This window comes from Tupaia chinensis, unplaced genomic scaffold (genome assembly GCF_000334495.1).
Source record: "Tupaia chinensis unplaced genomic scaffold, TupChi_1.0 Scaffold000532_1, whole genome shotgun sequence".
NCBI lineage: Eukaryota > Metazoa > Chordata > Mammalia > Scandentia > Tupaiidae > Tupaia > Tupaia belangeri.
The window spans coordinates 6,696,330-6,719,491 of record NW_006160045.1 but is presented as its reverse complement, the minus strand read 5'-3'; the positions used below and the strand labels follow the sequence as shown (position 1 = coordinate 6,719,491).

The following is a 23,162-nucleotide window of genomic DNA, read 5'->3' as shown; positions in this document are numbered from 1 at the left end:
CATAGCCATTACACCAACTACTGGTCCCATTTAGCTATTTATTTTCATTTGACCATAGAGGGACAGAGAGAGAAAGGTAAAGTGAGAAAGCAAGCCACCAGATCTGAGACGCCCCCATGGTGAGAGCCGTGTGGAAGTCCAGTGCCCTTAGCCCCCTCTCCACCTGCCGGCCTCAAAGTTGCGTAGTTTTTTTTTTTTTTTTTTATGTCTTTTTTTTTTTTTTTTTTAAGGATTATTTATTTAATTCCATCCGTTGTTATTTATTGTTTTATTTTTTTAATTTGACCAGACAGAGACAGAGAGAGAAAGGGAAAGCAAGAAAGCAAGCCACCTCTTCTGGGACTTGAACCACAGTCGGCCACGTGGGAATCCAGCACCTTTAACCACCACACCAACTGCTGGCCCCCAAGTTGCATAGATTTTTGAATCCAGCGTAGATTCAAATTCTAGCCATGACACTAGTGTGATCTTTCACAGACTATTTAACACTTCTGGCCTTTTTCCCTAGCTTTAAGTAGGATAATATAGTTATACCTTTTGCAAAGGGTGGTTGTGAGGTTTGAATGAGATAACATGAAAGGCTCATTCAGTTCTGTGTTTATATTCTTATTGGGGTTTATTCTTGGTGAACTAATCCATCCTACACATGCCCTCTGTCCTAGTTCCACATCTGTATTTATGACCTAGTTTTCACACCCAGTTAAACATGTGAAAACAGAACTTGACATGCTTTCTCCCTTGTATTCCTCATTCATATCTTCCTTTTCCTATTTTCCCTTGGTAGTGTCTCATATTTTTACTTTCTTCTGTTTTTCCATTCCACAGTGTCCATCCAAATACTTGTATTTGTTTCTCTTCACGTATAGCTAGGTTAGAGCTTCTCAACCAGAGTTCCAGTAAAGGAATAAGTCTTAATGCCCAAAGGCATCCGTGTTAGATAGTGAATTAAATTCTCTAGTACTAGCTCTGTATGATCTTAGCAGAGTATTCATTCATACCATTTTTTGTTTTCTACTTCTAGTACCTCAAAGTTGAAGTGTTAACTGAAAACAAGCCAGAATAAAACTTTTCTGAGTGTACTTTCTTTTTTTTTCCCAACAATTATTTTATTTAACATTATTCATTTATTTATTTTTAATTTGATCAGAGAGGGATAGCGTGAGAGAGAGAGAGAGAAAGTGAGAAAGCAAACTGCCAGGTCTAGGACTCGAACTGTGGTTGGCCGTGTGGGAATCCATTGTTCTTAACCACTCCGCCACTTGCCGGCCTAATGGAGTACTTTTTAATAAGGTCTTAAAATAGAGAAGCAGTCAAGATACAAGTTAATTTGAATGTTTGTACACAAATGATAGAAAAATGTTTTGACAAATTAATGAAATGTGAATTAAACTTGTTTATGAGAAAATCTTGCTATAATTTTATTTAGTTGATTTTCTTCTTTGAAATTCTTTATTCTATTTTTTTGAATTATGTCTTTCAGCCCTGTCTCCTGATACTAGTGTTTCAGTTTTTACATGGCAGGTGAATATATATGGACAGGGAAAGCCTTCCATATATTTGGGGCTTTTTGACATAAATCGTTGGTATCATGCACAAATGCCGGATTCGTTAAGGTATGAATCTTCTTCCTTTTTTTCTTTTTGGTGCTTGTATATGTAGCTGATTAGTGACTTAGTAATTTGTAAAATATTCTTTCAGATCGGGAGAATACCTACATAATTGCTCTTATTTTGCATTGTGGTCATTGGATTCTGTTGTAAATAGGACTTCTCCACATTACATTTTGGATATCTTAGTACATGAGAGAAGTTTAAGTCGAGGAGTTCCTCCTTCATATCCACCTCCTGAGCAGTTTTTTAACCCAAGTACCTATAATTTTGGTATGTATTTCCATACCGTTACTTTCTGATGAAAGTGTAATAACATGCATTGTGTAGATGTATATATTTATGTCTAGTTTATACTACAGTATTATCTGTTCATATGTCACTATTGTTAGTTAACATGTGGATAACTTAAGAAATTAAATTGCTATATGTATGTGGGAGATTTAGTACTTACATGTTTTATGAATAAATTCACACTTTTTCAAACTTGCTAGAAAAGAACGTATTTTACAAATGATAAAAATTCCTTATAAATTGTAGTGCATTTGTTATAAAGTTTGTTTATTCTTTTTGAATAAAAGTACCTGGAAAAGTTTACTTTAAAATGTATTATATGTAATAATTTGACACCTTGTCTAACAGTCTGTTATTAGGATAATTTTTGTTGTACTAATGTCATTTAAATGTAATATGTAAGTAGATTTAAAAAAATTTTTTTTTTTTTAGATGCCACTTGTTTGTTAAACTCAGGAGTCATTCATATAACTTGTACTGGCTTTCAGAAGGAGGTAGGTAACAACTAGCAATGTTGACTATTTCTTCTTTTTTATTTTTTCCTTTAAATTTCTTTTTTCTATGAGCAAGAGAGCACCTCCAAGAGCTTCTTGATGTCATGATTAAACCCCTGCTTCAGCCAGCCCCAGATCATAGGCATATGCATGCCTAGCATATTCAGGAAGATCTCCAGACAAAATCCTAAAACCTTTTCATATGGGCCAGTCTTGCAGCACCTTGTATTTTACTGCTCCTGCTCTGTCAGCTGTTTGGCCCCAAAACTGTTCTTAAGTGAAGTCAGATCTTAGAATACTCTTTATGGATTTAAGCTTTATTTAGTGTTAATTGTATAAAACTTTGTTGCAACTTAAATGGTTGCTTCTAATAAGTTTATGAGCTTAGCAGGTAATAGCATCAATTATTAATGACAATTTTCCAGGGGAGGCATTGAAATGTTTATAGCAGCTTGAGGAAATGAAGCAATGCAGAAAAGGTACCTAGCATATTCCTGGCACAGAAAAAGACAAACAGTGTTAAAAAAAAAATAACTCTTTTTTAGGGAAACTCAAGTGTGATAGACCTTTTAGTTGGCAATCAGGCAGGTGTGAATGAATGCCATATTTATAGCTCATATCAAATCTCTTCACATTAGATGAAGAGGAGTGAATTTCAGGGTTTGTGTGTATGTGCACTTGCATACATTTATGTATGCGTTGAGTTTTTCAGTATTTGTCACCAAGACAATCAGCTTTAGAGATTAACCTAAAATAGGTTTACCAGTATTATTTTTTTAAAAGAATTATTTAACTTTCTTTCTTTTAATTTGACCAGAGAGGGATAGAGCAAGAGTGAGAGCAGGAGAAAGTGAGGAAGCAAGCCACCAGGTCCGAGACTCGAACTGTGGTCAGCCACATGGGAGTCCAGCATCCTTAACCACCATGCCACTTGCCGGCCCCTTAACAGTATTATTAATAACTGTCAAACATTGGTTTATATCAAGAACTTATCAACTCTTTTTCTTGCACGGAAAGTCTTCCATAATTGCTATTTGTTATCTTTTAATTTTATTCAAAGTTTAAAATATAATAATTAACTTATCACTTCTTAAAGTTAATTATTTGAATTTAGTATTGATGTTTTATTAATTTATCTATTACAGACTTTGACATTTTTAAAGAAATCCGGACCATCACTTAATGAAGTCATTCCTGATGGTTATAATCGATGTCTTGTTGCTGGTCTTCTCTCACCAAGACTTATTGATATTCAGCCTTCCAGTTTAAGTCAAGTGAGATAACTTTTAACTCTATTGTTTCTTTCTGTTGAATATATGTTGCTAACTTTCTGTTATATTAAAACTCTATTAGATAATTTCTGTAAAAGTAAATGAAAAAGTACAGTGTTTACTCTGCATATCAGTAGCTGTGGTCTTGAGTCATACCCCAAGACCCACTAGGCCATAACTTCACATCAGGTTCTCTTAGCTGTGTAGAAGCATGTAGGACAGGAAGTACATCATGGCTGTTTTAGACATGTCCTGAATAGAAGTCCTTATTGCAGTCTAAATGCTGTTTCCCAGCCCCTCAGACAGAATAGCATAATTGTAAGAGAATGCATCCCTGAGTGGAAAACATCTTTGCTCAGGTGAATCTCATGATCTGTAGGAACAAAATATGATCACTGGTTTCACTACTGCCTGGGAACTTGTAAGAAATGCAAGTTTGTGATTCTTATCCTAGAGCTGCTGGGTTAGAAACTCTAGGAGTAGAGTGCAACAGTCTGTTTTAACATGGATCGATTACAGTGTAGATAGGATTCCTATGTAGAACCACTGCTCATGGAAATCAGTTTCTTGTGAAAGCCTAGTAGAAAAGATTTCTGACCTGGCCAGCCAGGATCACAGGCTCACACTTACACTCGGTGTGTACAAGTAGACCGACCTCAAGACATAAACTCAGGGATTTCCCATATGGCTTCAGCATCACACAGTGTTCTGTTACTGGCCCATGAGTTTATTGTGCTGCAGAAACATATGATATCCATGAGTTTTTCCACCAATCACATTTTCTACAAACTTTTTGATCCTCTTGTACATGACAAAGGTGATATTGTATATGCAGTTAAATATATTATTGGCCAACCAGGATTTGATCTTCTAGAGTAAATATAATGCAAAACTGTAACTACTGTAATGTTAAAATTTTTGAGTCATGCATAGTTTTTTCAGAACATACTTTTTTCCATTAATTTTTTGAAGACCCCTTGTACATGAAAAGGATATCATATATACAATTTCATATATATATTGGCCATTCTTTTGCATGCTAATAAAATTCCACTGTTAATCACAAATGTTCTTATGTACTCTGGGATTTTATTTTGTTCCATTGATTTATTTCTATGCCTGTTTTGTTTTGTTTTGAGTTTTTACTATAGTGAGCATGTGCTCACCAGAAAGAGAGGGGGAAGAGGGAAAAAGAGAGAAAGCACCTCTCAGGGAGAATGGGCTTACACACAGTCCCTTTTCTTCCCGTCTCTTCTTGGGATTTTGGGCACAAATGCACACGCACCTGGCGTGATTTTTGGACTGCTAGGTCCAGGAATTGAGCATTGCAGTGGCCATGTGGGGTCCAGAACCTTAACCTCCATGCCAGCAATCTCTGCCCTTTTTTTACTTTTATTTTTTTTTTGGAGAGATTTTCACTGTAGGGCGCGTGCACTCGCCAACCAGACAGAGACAGACAGAGAGACAGAAAGCGAGAAATCACCCCCCAGGGGGGATGGCCACACCACAATCCCTTCTCCATTCTCCTCTCGGGATCTTGGGCACACACACGCACGTGCCTGGCGTGAGTTTTAAGCCACTGGGTCCGGGACGCAAACCGCGGTCGACTATGTGGGAGTCCAGCGACATTGCCATTACACTAACTGCTGGTCCCCCCTTTTTTTAAAAGAAAAAAAAGAATTATTTTGGGACCAGCAGGTGGCTTAATGGTTAAAGTGCTGGATATTCCCACATGGTCAACCACGGTTCAAGTCCTGGACCTGGTGGCTTACTCTTTCTCTCTCTCTCTCTCTCTCTGGTCAATTTAAAAATGAATGAATAAATAATTTTTTTTAAAAAAAGAATTACTTTGTTTGACTTTATCCATTTATTGATTTATTTTTAAAAATTTGACCAGAGAGGGATAGAGTGAGTGAGTCCAGAGAGAAAGAGAGAGGAAAAGTACGAAATTAAGCCACCAGGTCTGGGACTCGAACCACGGTTGGCCATGTGGGAGTCTAGCGTTCTTAACCACCACGCCACCTAATGGCCCCCCTCCATGCTATTTTAATGTGTACTTTTTTAGGCATTTAGTAATGTCCTTTTTCTATATTTTTTAAGCAATTCAGAGTCATTCCTTTTTTATTGTGAGATGATTTTATCTAATAATCAGTTGAAATTCTTTCTAGAATTTTATATTTACATATTAATTTTAGGGAGGATTTTTATTTATTTACTTTCGTTGCTAGCAGGCACATATTCTTGCCAGAGGTGGGTGGGGCAAGAAAGCACCTTCCATGGAGAGAAGTCATAATACATTCCCTTTTTCATCTCCGTCCTTTCAAGATTTTAGAGACACATGCACACGCCCCTGGTATATTTCTCAAACTGCCAGGTCTGGGATTCAAATGGTCTGGCTGGCCAGGTGAGATCCTACCATGGAGTCAGCCCATTGGGTAGAATTTTTATAATCTCAGATTTTTGTATCTAAGTCGGCATAGTGTGTTTCCATTTATTCAGAGTTCGTTTTACTTTTATTAGTAAGATTTTAAAATTCTTTTCCCTTTTTTCAAGCTGCCAGAGAGGACATGTGTAATTGCCAGAGACAAGAGAGAAAGCACCCTCCTGCCCAGTGGACATGGCCATTCTCCATTTCTCTATACCACCAGGATTTGGGGGATGCATATGCACACACGCCCAGCATGTTTTTTAAGCTGCTAGGTTTATGGTGCAGTTGGTTATATGGGATCTAGATTTATGGTGCATTTGGTTTTGTGGGATCCAGCTCCCTAACTGCCAAGTCCATGGCACTGTCCCTAAAGTTATTTTCTTACGGGGGCTGGCTGGTGGCACAGTGGTTAAGGTGCTGCAGTTTTTTGTGTATCATGGATAATGCTGTTCTGAACCTTCATGCGAAGTTTTTGTGCAGATATGTATTTTCACTTCTTGTGGGTGTGTACATAGGTGTGAAATTGTTGGGCCATAAGATATTTTGGTTTAATTTGTTGAGGAACTGCAAAATAGTCACTTACCTTTTTACATTCGTATCCGTAGTGCCTGAAGATTTTAGTTTTTCTGTAGCCTTACCAATGTTTGTTGTTATTTATCTTTTTCATTATATCCATTGTTGTAGATCATGGTTATTAGCCTTGAAAATTTTGTACTGTGAACTAAAATGTGCTACCTATGATCTCATATCCTGTTTCTATTATTTTGGCTTTTTTTTTGGGCATGTTTTAGGAAGAGCAGTTAGAAGCTATATTGTCAGCAGCAATTCAGACAAGTTCCCTAGGGCTTTTGACTGGTTGTATCAAAAGGTGGATAACAGAAGGTAAGAGTCTGATTTTTTAATAAGTTTCTTTATGTTTATTAAATATCAGTTCACTGTTCTTTTGTAGTTTTAATTTTGAGATGATTGTAGATTCATATACAGCTATGCCACACACTCAGAGATCATGTATACCCTTCACCACGTCTCCCCACCCAGTGGTGGTCTTTGTCTGGCAGATCTCCAGTATATCACAGCAGAGTGCCTGGTGTTGCCCTTTTATTGCCAGACCTATCTTCTCCCTGCCCTGTCCTAACTCCTGACGGTCACTAGTCTTTTCTGTTTCTATAATTTTGTTATTATAAGGATACCGTAAATGGAATCATGCAGCATAGAACTTTTTGGGATTTATTTTTTTCATACAGCAAAATTCTCTGGGGACTCATCCAGGTTGTTGTGTGTGTCACTCATTGTGGACATACCCAACACCACACAGACTGGTTTTTGTTCTAAACCATTTAAGAATGCAATTTTTCCTGAACTATGCGAGAATATACCTCCTTACTTTCAGGTATTTCACTATTCTTTCCTTCTTAGAATAAGAACATTTGCTTAACCATTTGTGATTATTAAAAATGGAGAAAATTAAGACCAATACTTGATATTATCAAACCCAGAGACTTTTTATTTTTTATTTTTTTAAATTCCCTGGTCCTACCACCCCCATTGAAATCTCACCAGTTATCTCAGTAATGTGTTTTATTGTCAAATTTTGGAGGGGGTGGAGTATTTAGTTTTCATGCTTTTTCTTTCTTTCTTTCTTTCTTTTTTTTTTTAAATTATTCTGTGAGAGGGAGGGAGGGATGGAAGGAACGACCCACAACAGAGTCCTCCAACAGGGTCTTCACGCCTCATGTGGCTCACTCCCAGCCTCAACTAGATAGGAATATGGGCATTTTCAGTATGTATAGCAAGGCTTTCCAATACAAACCCAGGTACTTAGCATGTGTGTTCATTTTCACAGAGCACTGCCTTGTGGTATGTCACCGGTCAGCCCCAGTTTTCATGACTTTTTAATTTCCTTTTCTCTTACACAGTTTTTAAACTTTCATCTTTGAAGATACTGACATTTTTAAAAAGTATATAGGCCTGTACTTTTGTAGATAACCTTTCAGTTTGTCTCCATTGATATTTCCTCATGGTTAGATTTAGGTTTTACATTTTTGAGGGCAGCACTTGCTGAAATTATGTGCTCTCTGATGTGATGCACTGAGAAGGATATGCCGTAACAGTTTGTCGCCGGTAATGTGAATGTTCACTCTGTTCACTTGGTTAGGGTAGGGTACTGTCTACCTGGTTTCTCTGCTGAAGAGTTACTAGTTTTCTGCTTGTAATTAATAACAAGTCTTTCTTTTTCCTTTTCGTACTGACAAATCAGAGCAACCAAATTCTGCTGCTAATTTGCGTTTTGTTCTTGAGTGGACATGGAATAAAGTCGTTCTCACGAAAGAGGAATTTGATAGACTATGTAAGTATTATACATCTTTAGATTGAGAGCAGAATTTAAAACTAGACTTCATTTGTTTTAAGTACTTAATACTTTTTCATCATTTAGAGTCATTTTAAAGAAGTCCTAGAAGAAAATTATTTCTTTTTACATTAAAATGACAATTTTTGACCAAGATTTTTCAGTAGGTTTTAAGTTGGCAATATGCTGATTTGCTTACAATAGCTGGTTTCAGAATGATATCTCATCTTTTGGCCTTAGGAGGTTTGTTTATAAAATACACTGAATATGCTGATGATGGTAAGGGCAATGTGCCCCTTAAATTCATAAGCACCTGTATTTAGTCACTTCCTTTTTAAAGTATTTAATCACATCTAAGTAATGCAAAAATAATGTTAAAAGTATTAGTTTGATATATGATTGCACTGTAAATGAAAGTAAAATTTAAGTTTACTTAGATGGATGTGTTTTGGTCATTTCTGTTGTGTCATTATGTATAAACAAAAGGACTTTTGAAAACATTTAGCTACACACAGCTTTTCACAACCTAATTTTTCATTTGTTTTCAATAGTTCACTATGGGGCACATGCACTTGCTGGATAGAGACAGAAGTGAGAAATCACATTTCTCCTCCTAGGATTTTAGGCACAGAAACATTGCACCTGGTGTGATTTTCAAGCCATAGTTTCCAGGACTCGAATGGGAGTTCTACCTGCTGGCCCTAATATTACTCTTAGTAGAGGATTTAAAAAAAAATTTTTTTAAGCATTAAAGAATAATTAAGCTACAGTTTTAAATGTATTGGAAATAAAGCAGATTAGAGTTTGCTTGGAAGGATTTTAGAATTAAGATGATTTCTAGACCAGTAATACAATATTAATAAGTTGGTCATTAAAGTAAATCCCTGTCTTCCTGATGTACTGCTTATAAAGATTAACTCTAGATCTCAATTGTGTTCAAAATCTCACTCTGACTCTTCTCACTCTCATAAAATGTATAATAATTTTTTCAAATAATAGAAATTTGAAAATTTGCAATTCTTAATCATTCAGGTTTAGTCTGTGGAAACTAATCTTATTTTATCCTTGAAAGGTATACCTTTATTTGATGGCTCATGTCGTTTCATCGATCCACAAATTATACAATCTCTTCAGCAGTGCCATTTGCTTCTAAGCAACCTGAATACAGTCTTAAGCTGTTTTGCAACAGAGGCCCAGGAGATCACTGAGAGAGGTATGCTTTTTGTTTCCCACAGATGAGTGTTTGATTAAATTTTATCTCTCAGTTTAGAGAAAAAAGTTCCTATGCCTTTGATGGAAGATTGTAAAGAGGAATTAGCTCTCAAATGCTACTATTTTTTTCTTTAAATAAAAAGTTACAGAATGAAAGATGTGCTGTGAGCTAGGCTTAAATAAACTTGGGAAATTATGGAGATACTAATGATTCTTTAGGTGGTGTGCTTCCAGTAGAATTTAAAATTTTTAAGTTAGTTGTATGTTTTTATTCAAAGAAGTCATTGTAATTTTTTTGTTTTGCTTTTATTTCCAATTGTCAAAGGATGCATGCACTCAGCAGACAGAGGTAGAAAGTACCCCCTCCACACAGCGGGTTGTGGTAGTGCCAAAATCTTTGTCACCCATCTCTCCTTCCCATCGGGCTTTTGAACACACATATATTGTAACATACCTAGCATGTTTTTCAAGTTGCAAGGGTCAGAATTCAACCTGCAGTCAGCCATGTGGGACCTAGCTCCTTTAATCAGCAGACTGTGAGGCTCTCTGGCCACTTAAACAACAAAATCCAGTTTTATTTAAAGGCCTGGTTCGAATAAGTTATATTAATCGTATTGTACTAATTTGGATTAATGTATGACACAAGAAATTAGCTAAATGGAAGTATAGCTAAGATGGAAGCATATTTAACTAAAATGTCTATATATATTTTTTTTTTAAATCGCCAATTCGTTCAGTTTTAAAAACCATTGAGCATCCTGCCTTATTGTATGTGATTAATTCAAGTTAAACAACTGATTTAAACTCTTCTTTACAGGAATGATGGACTTAAGCAATAAGTGTATGGTTACCCACCTCATCTGTCAATATGCACAAGTGGTTCTTTGGTTCTCTCATTCTGGCCTTTTACCAGAAGCCTTAGGTAAAATATCATTCTATAAATATTAATTAAGATATCCTCAAATCTTTAATTTTATTGTTGGGGTTTTTTTTTTTTTTTTTTTGGAGAGATTTTCACTGTAGGGCGCGTGCGCTCGCCAGACAGAGAGAGACATAGAGACAGAAAGCGAGAAATCACCCCCCAGGGGGGACGGTCACGCCGCAATCCCTTCTCCTCCATTCTCCTCTCGGGATCTTGGGCACGCACGCACACGCGCCCGGCGTGAGTTTTAAGCCACCGGGTCCGGGACACGAACAGCGGTCGACTACGTGGGAGTCCAGCGACATAGCCATTACGCTAACTGCTGGTTCCCTATTGTTGGGTTTTAATGCTTTAGGTTTTCTTTGTTCTACCTCACATTATTTTTTGTTCATAACTTAAAAAAAAAAAATGTTCTTGCCATAGGTAGTACGTGTGCCCACCAAAGGGAGACGGTGAAAGGGAAGGTGAGAAATCACTTCCCAGGGAAGATTGGCCATGCCACTATCCCTCCTCCATTCTCCTCTCTGAATTTTGGGCCTGTGCATTTATGCGCCCGGTGTGTTTTTCAAGCCACATGTCTGGGACTTAATCATAATCGGCCATGTAGGAGTCTAGCATCCTAACTGCTGTACCACTTGCTGGCCTCTTCATAACTTACGTTCTTCCTTTATCCCCATCGCCTCACCTCATGCCTGCTACACTAGTGTTTGATACATATTTACTAGGTTTAATAGCATTTAGCAGGAAAGCAAATTTGAGAAAACATGGCTCCAGGAAATGGGTTCAACAATATCATGAGCTGTGATTTAGATCCACGAAGTTATAATTTAGATCCTGAGTTAGGGTTTTTAAAGTTCATTTTATTCATGATAAAATATGTGCACACGTACAATGAGAGAGAGACTAAGGGAAAGAAGCACCCTTGACAGAGACTTATGCTGTGATCCACTTTCCTCAGTCCTCCAGCTCCTCAGGATCTTGACCATATACACCGATTATGTTTTTTTGTTTGGCTTTTATTTATTTTTATTTATTTTTTTATTTTATTCATCATTATTAGTATTATTATATTAATTTGCTACAAGGCATGTGTGCTTACCCAACAAAGAGAGAAAGAAAGAAGGTAAGAAAGCAAGCTTCCAGGTCTAGGACTCCATCCACAGTCAGCCATGTGGGAGTCCAGTGCCTTAACCACCATGCCACCTGCTGGACCCTTGCTTTTATTTCTTTACTTAGGATAAAGTGTAGGCATGCACATGTGAGAATGTGAGAGAGAGGCAAGCACTTCCACAGGTCTGGTCACAATAAGATCCTCTTCCTCTAGTCCTCCAGCCTATTGGATCCTGGGCACTGTCACACATGGCTATAATGGTTCATACTGACCAGGCCAAGGATTTGAAACATATTTGCCATAAGAGATCTGGCTTCTCTTGAGAATATATTATGGCTGTGATATGCAGCCTGGGTTGGGACCCCTGTCTAATACAGAATTCATTTGTTTCATATTTATTTTTATTGATTGATTGATTGCCTAAAGTTAATTTTATATGGTATTTTTATATTGCAACATTTTGATTGTGGCATGTCACATGAGGTCATGTGTGGAATTTTCCACTGATGGTGTCTTATTGACAAGTTTTTTATTTTGAAGCATTTCAGATTTTCAGATTAGGGATATATTCTGCCTATATTAGTTAAATTTAGCAAGCCTGTGGATTAAGTCATAAAATTTTACTAAAATATCAAAATATATAACCTTAAGTCTTGTTGAGCTATTTTGGAAATATTACGAGCTTTTTTTCTAACTCTTAATAAAATACCTAGATGATGCTGTGCAGTTGTCAAGGTTATGCTACAACTACCCTGTAATTCAGAACTACTATACCAATCGTCGACAGAAGTGTGAGCGTTTATCAAGGTATAGTACTTGATTTATACCAAATCTTTTTTTTTTTTTGGGGGGGGGAGGTTTTTTTGCTATAGGGCGCATGCGCTCGCCAGACAGACAGAGAAAGACAGAGAGACAGAAAGCGAGAAATCACCCCCCAGGGGGGATGGCCACGCCACAATCTCTTTTCCTCCACTCTCCTCTCAGGATCTTCGGCACGCACGCACACGTGTCCGGCGTGAGTTTTAAGCCACCGGGTGCGGGACGCGAACCACGGCCGACTACGTGGGAGTCCAGCGACATAGCCATTACACTAACTGCTGGTTCTCATTGATTTATACTAAATCTTCAAAACATATTTTAGAAATAGTTTCTATCATATGTCAAACTTGGGAACAGCAGTTGGCGTAATGGCTATGTTGCTGAACTCCCATGTAGTCGACCACAGTTCAAGTCCTGGACCTGGTGGCTTAAACTCATACTGGGCGCGTGTGCATGCATGCCCAAAATCCCAAGAAAAGAATGGAGGAGAAGGGATTGCGACATGGCCATCCCCCCTTTGGAATGATTTCTCACTTTATGTCTCTCTGTCTTTCTGATGAGTGCATGTTCCCTATAGCAAAAACCTTTTAAAAAAAAAAGATGTCAGACTTTCAGATAGTCTAGTATATTGTGTTACCCAATAGTTCAGTGGGGTGAAATTGTTACATACCACAGTTGTTACTGACATTCCTATTTTAGTCATATTGTTTGCCTTGTCACACTTTTATTTTAGTTTCTTTTTCTTTTTAATTGCCAGCAGACAAATGTACTCACTAGAGTTGGAGAAAGAACCCTCCAGTGGGTGTAGTCACGAACACCTCTATCTTGTCAGGAGTTTGGGCGTGACTGCACATGCTCCTGTCATGTTTTGCAAGCTACAGAGGCCAAGACTTGAATGGTGGTCAGTCATTTGGGCTCTGACTCCCTCCATATAGCACTTAATAACTGCTGTGGGGTCGCCCCTCCCCCACTTTAACAAGTTTTTATAAATTACATCATAATTTTTCATTTACATATACTTGGTGTATGTCTTTATGGGGTATAATCTATGTGTTTTTATTTATTTTGTTTTATTTTTAAGGTCTCTGCCAAAGGGCACATGCAATTGCTGAACAGAGACAGAGAGTGACAGGACATTTTAGAAATCACCCCCCCACAAGGGGGATGGCCACGTTGTAGTCCCTTCTCCTCACTTCTCCCCCTAGGTGTTTGAGCACCCATACACAGATGCCCAGCATTGTTTTCAAGCCACCAGGTGTGGGACTTGACCTGTGCTCAACCATGTGACAATCCAGTATCTTAATCACCATGCCATCTGCTGGGGCCCCCCTTATTTTTAAAAAATAAATGAATATCTTAGTCTGTTCCTTTGAAATAAAGTATCAGAAAAAACAAAGCATAGTGTTTAGAGCCTCTCAAATTTGTCTTCTCTCTGCCATACTCTCTGATAATTTGCTCAAGATGATAAATAGGATATAGTCTGAGTCATTTTGAGAGGCAGGCTCGATCCTGTACTCCCTTGGAACCTGAACTTGCTGGTGGTTGAACTTGTGTGCAGCCTTGGGGTCCATATGACTTCGATATTCTGGAGTTTTCATGCTGATAAATGGGGTTCAGTTCTTTCTTTGATAGTTGTGGTTATTGCTTTTGTGAATTCGATATTTGTTACTTGGTACTTCGGAACATAACATTAAGTCATCTTAATGTTTCCTTTATTATAGAGGGAAGTGGAACCCAGATTGCTTGATGATTGATGGAATGGTTTCTCAGTTAGGAGATCGAGTTGAGAAGCTGTGGAAACGTGATGAAGGAGGCACAGGAAAATATCCTCCTACTAGTCTGCATGTAAGTTTACAGTAACATGCTGTCAGGTAAATCTACCAAGTTAAAAGGGGAGGAGACATGCTTAGCTGTGTGTTCTTGCTTGGGATAGGTTTAGAAAAAAAGGAGCAGAAGTGAGTGAATGAAAGACTATAAAATGCACTAACGTTTTTATCTCTCTTATAGGCATTACTTGACATATACCTATTAGACAACGTTTCTGAAGCAAGCAAACACTCTGTTGTATCCTTTAACGTTTTATCAAATACTCATATATTATCAGGGTAATAAAATTTCAAAGCATTCAGAACATACCTAAGTATAATCTCAAATTCACTTGAATTTTTTTAACCTGGGATATATTGGCTGGGTTCATATGACCTATGATTAATCTAAAACTATGTGTAATCTTTTTTAATGTTTATTTCATGATTGGGAAAGACAGCACCCCCAGCAGGTTCTTCACACTGTAGTCTCAGCTTCAGCCAACCTCTAGTCACAGGAAAGACCATAGTGTACTCAGGGAACTCTCCAGATGCAAACCGAGAACCTTCCCACATAGATCAGCCTTGTAGAACATCACATTTTGCTGCTGCACCACTGTCCAGACCTAACATTTTGTTTTATGATTCTTCTAGGAGTTGTATTAGATTCCTAGATATTTTTTATTTGATTCCTAGATTTTTTGATTTTTTTTTTTTTGGAGAGGTTTTTCTATAGGGCGCGTGCGCTTGCCAGAGACAGAGAGACAGGAAATGAGAAATCACCCCCCGGGGGGGATGGCCACACCGCAATCCCTTCTCCTCCATTCTCCTCTCAGGATCTTGGTTGGGTACACACGCCCGGCATGAGTTTAAGCCACCAGGTCCGGGACTTGAACCGCAGTTGACTATATGGAAGTCCAGCGACATACAAATACTCATATATTATCAGGGTAATAAAATTTCAAAGCATTCAGAACATACCTAAGTATAATCTCAAATTCACTTGAATTTTTTTAACCTGGGATATATTGGCTGGGTTCATATGACCTATGATTAATCTAAAACTATGTGTAATCTTTTTTAATGTTTATTTCATGATTGGGAAAGACAGCACCCCCAGCAGGTTCTTCACACTGTAGTCTCAGCTTCAGCCAACCTCTAGTCACAGGAAAGACCATAGTGTACTCAGGGAACTCTCCAGATGCAAACCGAGAACCTTCCCACATAGATCAGCCTTGTAGAACATCACATTTTGCTGCTGCACCACTGTCCAGACCTAACATTTTGTTTTATGATTCTTCTAGGAGTTGTATTAGATTCCTAGATATTTTTTATTTGATTCCTAGATTTTTTGATTTTTTTTTTTTTGGAGAGGTTTTTCTATAGGGCGCGTGCGCTTGCCAGAGACAGAGAGACAGGAAATGAGAAATCACCCCCCGGGGGGGATGGCCACACCGCAATCCCTTCTCCTCCATTCTCCTCTCAGGATCTTGGTTGGGTACACACGCCCGGCATGAGTTTAAGCCACCAGGTCCGGGACTTGAACCGCAGTTGACTATATGGAAGTCCAGCGACATAGCCATTATGCTAACTGCTGGTCCCATGCTAATGTCAGTTTCTTGGCCTAAAAATGTGTGGTTCCATTCATAATTTATAAAATAAATAATTTGTTTAAGCTGACAATTCTTGCTAGATATTTTTGCTGGAATTTTGTCTGTTTCTTTAACTTGTTAAGTTAGTAACCTCATGAAGATCATGTGGTTTTAAGTTCATTTTCTTTGTGAGGATGCTAATAAAATATTACCACCACAAATGAATGAATGAGTGAATGGAGTGAATAAAGTTAGTATGAGATTGGCTGTACCCACATTTAATGAAGCCTATATTCTTTTCACTAGATATCCATGATAGTTTCCTGAACACTTACGTTTTTCATTTTTCGAGCCTTTGTAATGCTACATTCTATTGCTGCCTATTCTAAATACATGTGTAGGAGTTTTCCTTTTTGTTTTCCTTAATCCATTTTAACAAGACCATTTATTTACTACTTGATATTATGTATTCCTTTCCAAACAAAACGGATACTTCCATTGAATCTTTTCCAACTGCCTTTGCCATTTCTTGGGGCCAGGTTAAACTTATTCAAGGATTTTGGCTGATAGATCATAATGACTATGAGGTACGTCTGTTTAAGCTTTCATAAATAGTTTTAACAAATATACATAACTAGATTAAATTTGATATTAAAGATATAACACAGTCAACTTCGAGAGGCAGTTGAAGGACTCATTTTAATCAGTACCTTCACTAAGTACTAAGGCAGCAAGATCAAAGACAGAATTGTCCAGGATTCTAGTTTCCTTACTTCCTAAAAAAGGAAATGAATGAGTAAATAATGAATGAATACTACAGGTAGAGAGTGGATGATTGCTATGTTAGAAATATGTTTGGGTTGTTGGATGGACCGGACCCTACAGGGCAGGATTTGACATTTATGTATGAAATTAGTGATGAAAAGATTTTACATAATAAAGTTACAAGGTTTTAAAGATGAGGCTTTGGTAAAGCTTTTGTTCTTTAAAAGACACAATAGATGATATCACATGACTGATTTTGCAGTTCGAGACCTGGACCTGGCATCTTGAAAGTCACACTGACCAGATGTGCACACATGCCCAAATTCCCAAGAGGAGAAGGGAGGAAAAGGGATTGCTGTGTAGCCTTATCCCCTGGGGGTTACTTTCACACTTTCCCTTTTTGTCTCTTCAGTGTGCGCACATACACATATATATGATAGATTATAGTCGTTTTTATGGTTTATATTAAACTGATTTTATTCTTTTTGTGTGTGTGGTTTTTAGTATTGTTTGCCTTTTTAAAGGTTAACTATTTTGAATGTAAAGGCTTATATTTAGCACTTTTCATGTCATTTTTGCAGAGTGGTTTGGATCTCCTTTTTCACCCAGCTACTGCAAAACCTGTGCCCTGGCAACATTCAAAGATCATCCAAGCCTTTATGAGTCAGGGCGAGCACAGACAAGCCCTCAGGTATATTCAGACAATGAAGCCAACCGTGTCCAGTGGTAGTGATGTGATCCTCCACCTCACCGTTCTGCTTTTTAATAGGTGAGTACATTTTTTGAAAATACAAACTTTATTTAATTTCACAAAGTTTATTTCTATGACAGAGAGAGAGAGAGAGAGAGAGAGAGAAATAACACCTTCAGCAGGGTCTTGATGCCACAGTCCACACCTGGTATACTCAGGAAGCTCTCCAGACTAAACATGGCATCTTTTCATGTGCGTCTGCCTTGCAGAGGGTCCTGTGTTAACTGCTGAAAGTACAAATTCACATGTTAATAAAATGAAATGGCAATATATTTTATATTGGTTGCATTACCTAAAATGCATCTTTACCTTTCTGTGTTAAAAACATGCAGTGCCTTTCATCTAAAATAAGATGAATAGAAATATCTTGTAAAAGGAAGAGCCAAACTGAGATTTATTTGTTGCTAATTGCCATTGTTAGGGTCCTCCATGAATAATTCAGGGTTGAATATGCTTTAAAAAGGAAGATAACAGAGGAAGAAGAAAATCATATTGAGTTGATAAATTGTGTTCTTTGATGGTTTTTGTGTTCAGTGATAGTGTTCTGATACCTGTTAATATTATTTGCTTGGCTGTTACAGTTCTTTGGATTGAATTTTGTCATTATATTTGCCATTGTAAATCTCACAGAAATTTTGAATCATCTGTTTAAATGATTTTAAAAAGTGTTAATGTCTTAGTGTAGTTTAACCAGATTTGAGCAAGTGATAACTGTATTTCTTCTGTTTGCAATATTATAATATTCTCTAATAAGTATATTATAGTTCTGTTTACATTGTGGCAATGCACATATCACTCATAATATTACACATTAGGTATTGTTTTACCTTGGGGTATATTCTCAGAAAGGTATCAAGATTCTCATCAGCATTTGGTATTATCAGTTTGTTTTATTGGATCCATCCTAATAGATATGTAATGATAGCTTGTTATTACTTAAATTTGCATTTCCAGAACAACTAATGATATTGAATCTATTTTTATGTGTTCATTTATTCTCAGTATCTCTACTTTGGTAAAGTATATGTATAAACTTTTTTCTTTTTTTGCTATAGAGCATGTGTGTTAATTGGAGGGTGGGGGGAATCAACCCCCAGCAGAGATGGCCATGCTGTAGTCCCTTCTCTTTCATTCTCTTCAGGATCTTTGGCACACATACATAGAAATGCAGCGTGTTTTTCAAGCTGCCGGGCTGAGGACTCAAACTGTAGTTGGCCATGTGGGAATCCAGTGCCTTAACCATCATGCCACCCACTGGCCCAAATTTTTTTTGTTTTATTTTTTTTCAGAGAGGTTTTTGCTATAGGGCATGTGTGCTCTCTGCTGGAAAGACAGAGACAGAAAGCACGAAATCACACCCCAGGGGGGATGGCCACACCACAGTTCCTTCTCAATTCTCTTCTTGGGATCTTGGGCACGCACGCACAAGTGCCTGGTGTGAGTTTAAGCCGTTGGGTCCAGGACTCGAACTGCAGTCAACTCCATGGGAGTTCAGCAACATAACTATTATGCCATCTGCTGTTCCCTTTGTTTTTAAGATTGGTTTGTTTGTTTTCTTACTGAGTTTTGAAATTTCGTTATGTATTCTCTTGTAGCATTCATTATCAGTTTTAAAATTTTGATAAATGGGCCAGCAGGTGACATGCTGGTCAAATGCTGGACTTCCACATGGTCAACTGTGGTTCAAGTTTCAGACCTGGTGACTTGCTTTTTCAATTTTCTCCCACCTCTGTCTCTTTCTGGTAAAAATAAAATAAAATAAATATAATAGAATAATCATTTATTTATAATAAATATTTATTTTATAATAAATCAGTTATTTAAAGCCTTTATTATTTTTTAAGTTTTTGGGTAAAGGATATGTGAACTCATCAGAGGTGGTGTAGGGAGTGAGAAATCATCCCTTTTCCCTGCCAGGGCATATGGCCATGCTGCAGTCCCTTCTCCATCTTCCTTTTGAAATACTGGCCATGCATGCATGCCTGACATATTTTTCAAGCTGCCAGGTCCAGGGACTCAAATCACACAGTTAGTCATGTGGGATCCAATGCCTTAACCACTGCATCACCTCCTGGCCCTCAAAACACTGTACTTTCTTCATTTTCTTGGCTCCATTCTTGAAAATCAGTTGGCATCTATTATCATACTATTTACATTTATGGACTCCTGATGGGTCTATAGATCATGGCTCTTCTTTCATTAATACCACATTGGCTTTATTGCCAACTATAGCAAGTCTTATAAGCAGATACTGTGAATTCTCTAAATTTATTCTTTCTCAGAATAATTTTGACTACTCTAGATTCTTTGCTTTCCCACATAGAATTTAAAATCAGCTTGCTGACTTCTTCAGAATAAGACCACTGTGAGATTTATTTGTATTACATTACATCTATAAATGATTTTAGGCTGAATCAACGTCTTGACACTATTGACTCTATCCAGCAGCATAGTCTATTTCCATTTATTTAGGGCTTTGATTTTTCTCAATGTTGTTTTGTAATTTTCAGTATACACATATGTGTTTTCTAAGGTTCCCCCCCCCCCGCCTTGATATTTCATATATTTTAGTGTTATTGTAAGCGGTATATATATGTTTATTTTTTGGAGAGGTTTTTGCTTTAGGGCATGTATGCTCGCCAGAAAGACAGAAGGCAAGAAATCACCTCCCAGGGGGATGGGCCTGCACCCATACGTGCCTGGCATGAGTTTAAGCCACCAGGTCCAGGACTCGAACCACAGTCAACTACATGGGAGTCCAGTGACATAGCCATTACGCCATCTGCTGGTCCCTGTAAGTGATATTTTAAAATAGCCAATCTCTAATAAAAATCTTATTTATTTCCAGCTTATTACTAGTACATAAACATGGAGTTGATTTATGTATGTTGACATTTGTTTTCTATAACTATGCTGTACTTATTTATTAGCTCTATTAGATTATTTTACATACTTTTAATGCATATTTTTTTTCTTACAAAGTCAGTCATATAATCTATGAGTATAGTAGACCGGTATATTTTTTCCTTTCCACTCTGTAACCTTTTCTGTATTTGTCTTGCTTTATTTACTGATTCAGACCTGCATATATTGAATGCAGGAATGAGAATGGACATTTGTGTTCTTTTATTTTGTTAATTTGCTGAAGGATACATGTGTTTGTCCGAGATAGAGAGGGAAAATGAGAAAGGACTTCCTGTGGGGGATTATCATGCCACATCCCTTCTCCATTTCTCTTCTTGATATTTGGGACATGCATATACATGTACCCCACATGTCTTATAAATCACCAGAGCCAGAGCTCAAATCTCACAGACATCCGTGCGACGTCCAGCTGCCTTAACCACCATGCCACTTGCCAGTGCATCATTATTCTTGATCATAAGAAGAAAGTATTATGTTTTTTACCTCAAAGTTTGATGGTAGTTGCTCTTTATCAAGTTGATGAAGTTCCCCTACATTCCTAGTTTGCCAGAGATTTTTATCATGAATAAATGTTGAATTTATCAACAACAAGAAATATATTGTTAGGCAATTTGGTTGTTGTGTGAAGATCGTGGATTGTACTCATTCAAACTTAGCTGATATGGCCTAGTATATACCTAGGCTATATAAATAGATATTTATGTAAGGCTTTATAAATACCTAGGCTATTTACCCTAAGCTACAAACCTGTACTCCATGTTACTGAATACGATAAGCAGTGGTAACACAATGCTAAATATTTGTGTGTAAACACATCTGAACACAGAGAAAGTACAGTAAAATATGCTGTAAGAGATCAAATGTGCTACACCTGTGTGGAACACTTACTCTGAATGAAGTTTGCAGGGCTGGGAGTTGTCCTAAGTGAATGAGTGGTAAGTGACTGTAAAAGCCTACGACATTACTGTACATTATTGTAAACTTTCCAGACAGTGTACATAGGCTTTACCCCTAGCTTCTTGTAGTTTTACTTTATAAACATTTTAATTTCTAAACTTATTTCCTCTTTGGCAAAACAATTTAAAATGCCCATTGTACAGCTATACAAAAGGTTTTTTTTCCTACCCTTATTCTGTAAGTTTTCCTATTTTTAAAAATCTTTGTTTTTATTTTATTAAAGCAAGGTTTTTGCCTTGTAATCTTCCTTCCTTGACCTCCAAAATTGATAGGATTACAGGAATGTGCTATCATGCCCAGCTCTTTTAACATTTTTTCCTTAGACCTAATTTGTAGGAGTTTCCATGAGCAAGGGTATTCCAGAAACAAAAAACGTCTTTGGCCTGGGATGCAAAAAGTACCCCTAGAAAGGGAAGAAGAGCATCTTAGACGATTGACAATCCCAGTGAACACTAACATCTGACCAGTTCTGGTGTATACTCATTTACTAGGTGCCAAAATTAGCAACTGTGGTTATTACCTGCTGACCACTGAGCATTGGGCTTTCTGTGAGACTGCAATCTGAAGCTGAGTTCGAAATGGTCAGCGCTTATAGCCCAGTGGGAAATGCAGAGAAGTAATCAGATCATAACCTTTTAAAATTTGGCTAAATCTAAGACACAGTTTATCCCAGGCCTACCCAAGGTCAAGATCAAAGTATCACTGTCCTCCACTTCTATAAATGTGTCTCGCCTGGCTGGAAGAGCCTCTGAACAACAGAACACGAGATTAAATCAAGCACAATAAAAAATGATGGATCTAGAGACATGGCAAGCAATATGTATGAGGCTGCTTGTATACCATGGTATACTATTTTACAATTTATGTTTCTTTATACATTGGAATATACAGTGGTGATAAAAGGTGTAGTATAGTAAATTCAGCAACCATTAACATTGTTTCCTTTCGTTATTAAGCATTGTATACTGTACATTTAAATAATAATAGAGCCGTGTAAAGTTAGATCTTTAAAGATGCCCTGTTTTGATTTTGCAGCAGTTAATAGTCAATAAATTTTAAAGTACTTTTATATGGATAATGTCTTTGATATTCTATTTTGTGTTTTGAACATTTGAAGTCATTTTTCTAAAACTGAACTTTGATAAACGCTGCTTTCAGGTGCATGGTTGAAGCCTGGAGTTTGTTGCGACAGCACTCTAACAGGTTGAATATAGAGGAATTGCTAAAGCATACGTATGAAGTCTGTCAAGAAATGGGCTTAATGGAGGATTTACTGAAGTTACCATTTACGGAGACTGAGCAGGTAATTTATTATCAGTACAGACTTCTCACAAATTCAGGATATATTGATAGTTTACAAAATCTGTTTCATTCTTTCCTAGGAATGTTTAGTGAAATTTTTGCAGTCCAGCACCAGCATTCAGAATCAGGAGTTCCTTTTAGTTCACCATTTGCAACGTGCCAATTATATTCCTGCCTTGAAGTTGAACCAAACTCTGAAGATTAATCTTATGGTATGATATAAAAGTTCTTTTGTAGGAGACAAGAGAATAAGGAAAACTGGAGTTAACTTATGTGAGAGCTTGTAGTCTGGCAACCACTATTCCTTTTATTTTCTTAAACTTGGAGATCCTCTTTTCATCTCTGTAACAGAATTGGGAACAGTTTTTTTTCTAATTTATTCCTTTTTTGGGGGGCGGGAAGACCAGGGAGAGATGATGGGGGGGGGGTGAGTAGTGAGAAAACAAGCCACCAGCTCAAGGATTTGAACCACGATTGGCCATGGGGAGTGTCCAGCGCCTTAACCACCATGCCACCTGCTGGTCCTGGGAACAATTCTTATTTTAAGAAAAAAGAATACT

At 37.4% G+C, this 23,162-nt stretch overlaps 1 protein-coding gene across 2 annotated transcripts in view; it reads left to right on the top strand.

Annotated features, from left to right (window-relative positions):
- Positions 1-23,162, top strand: part of AHCTF1 (AT-hook containing transcription factor 1) — a 95,838-nt gene that overhangs the window by 38,334 nt on the left and 34,342 nt on the right. For both annotated transcript variants that reach the window (XM_006157240.3, XM_006157241.3), the window contains exons 9-23: positions 1,481-1,613; positions 1,699-1,880; positions 2,334-2,395; positions 3,541-3,669; positions 6,886-6,976; positions 8,352-8,441; positions 9,514-9,654; positions 10,471-10,575; positions 12,400-12,493; positions 14,227-14,350; positions 14,513-14,569; positions 16,343-16,489; positions 17,249-17,436; positions 22,459-22,603; positions 22,683-22,814. In XM_006157240.3, the coding sequence (XP_006157302.1) occupies positions 1,481-1,613; positions 1,699-1,880; positions 2,334-2,395; positions 3,541-3,669; positions 6,886-6,976; positions 8,352-8,441; positions 9,514-9,654; positions 10,471-10,575; positions 12,400-12,493; positions 14,227-14,350; positions 14,513-14,569; positions 16,343-16,489; positions 17,249-17,436; positions 22,459-22,603; positions 22,683-22,814 (1,820 nt within the window). The remainder of the gene's footprint in view (positions 1-1,480; positions 1,614-1,698; positions 1,881-2,333; positions 2,396-3,540; positions 3,670-6,885; positions 6,977-8,351; positions 8,442-9,513; positions 9,655-10,470; positions 10,576-12,399; positions 12,494-14,226; positions 14,351-14,512; positions 14,570-16,342; positions 16,490-17,248; positions 17,437-22,458; positions 22,604-22,682; positions 22,815-23,162) is intronic.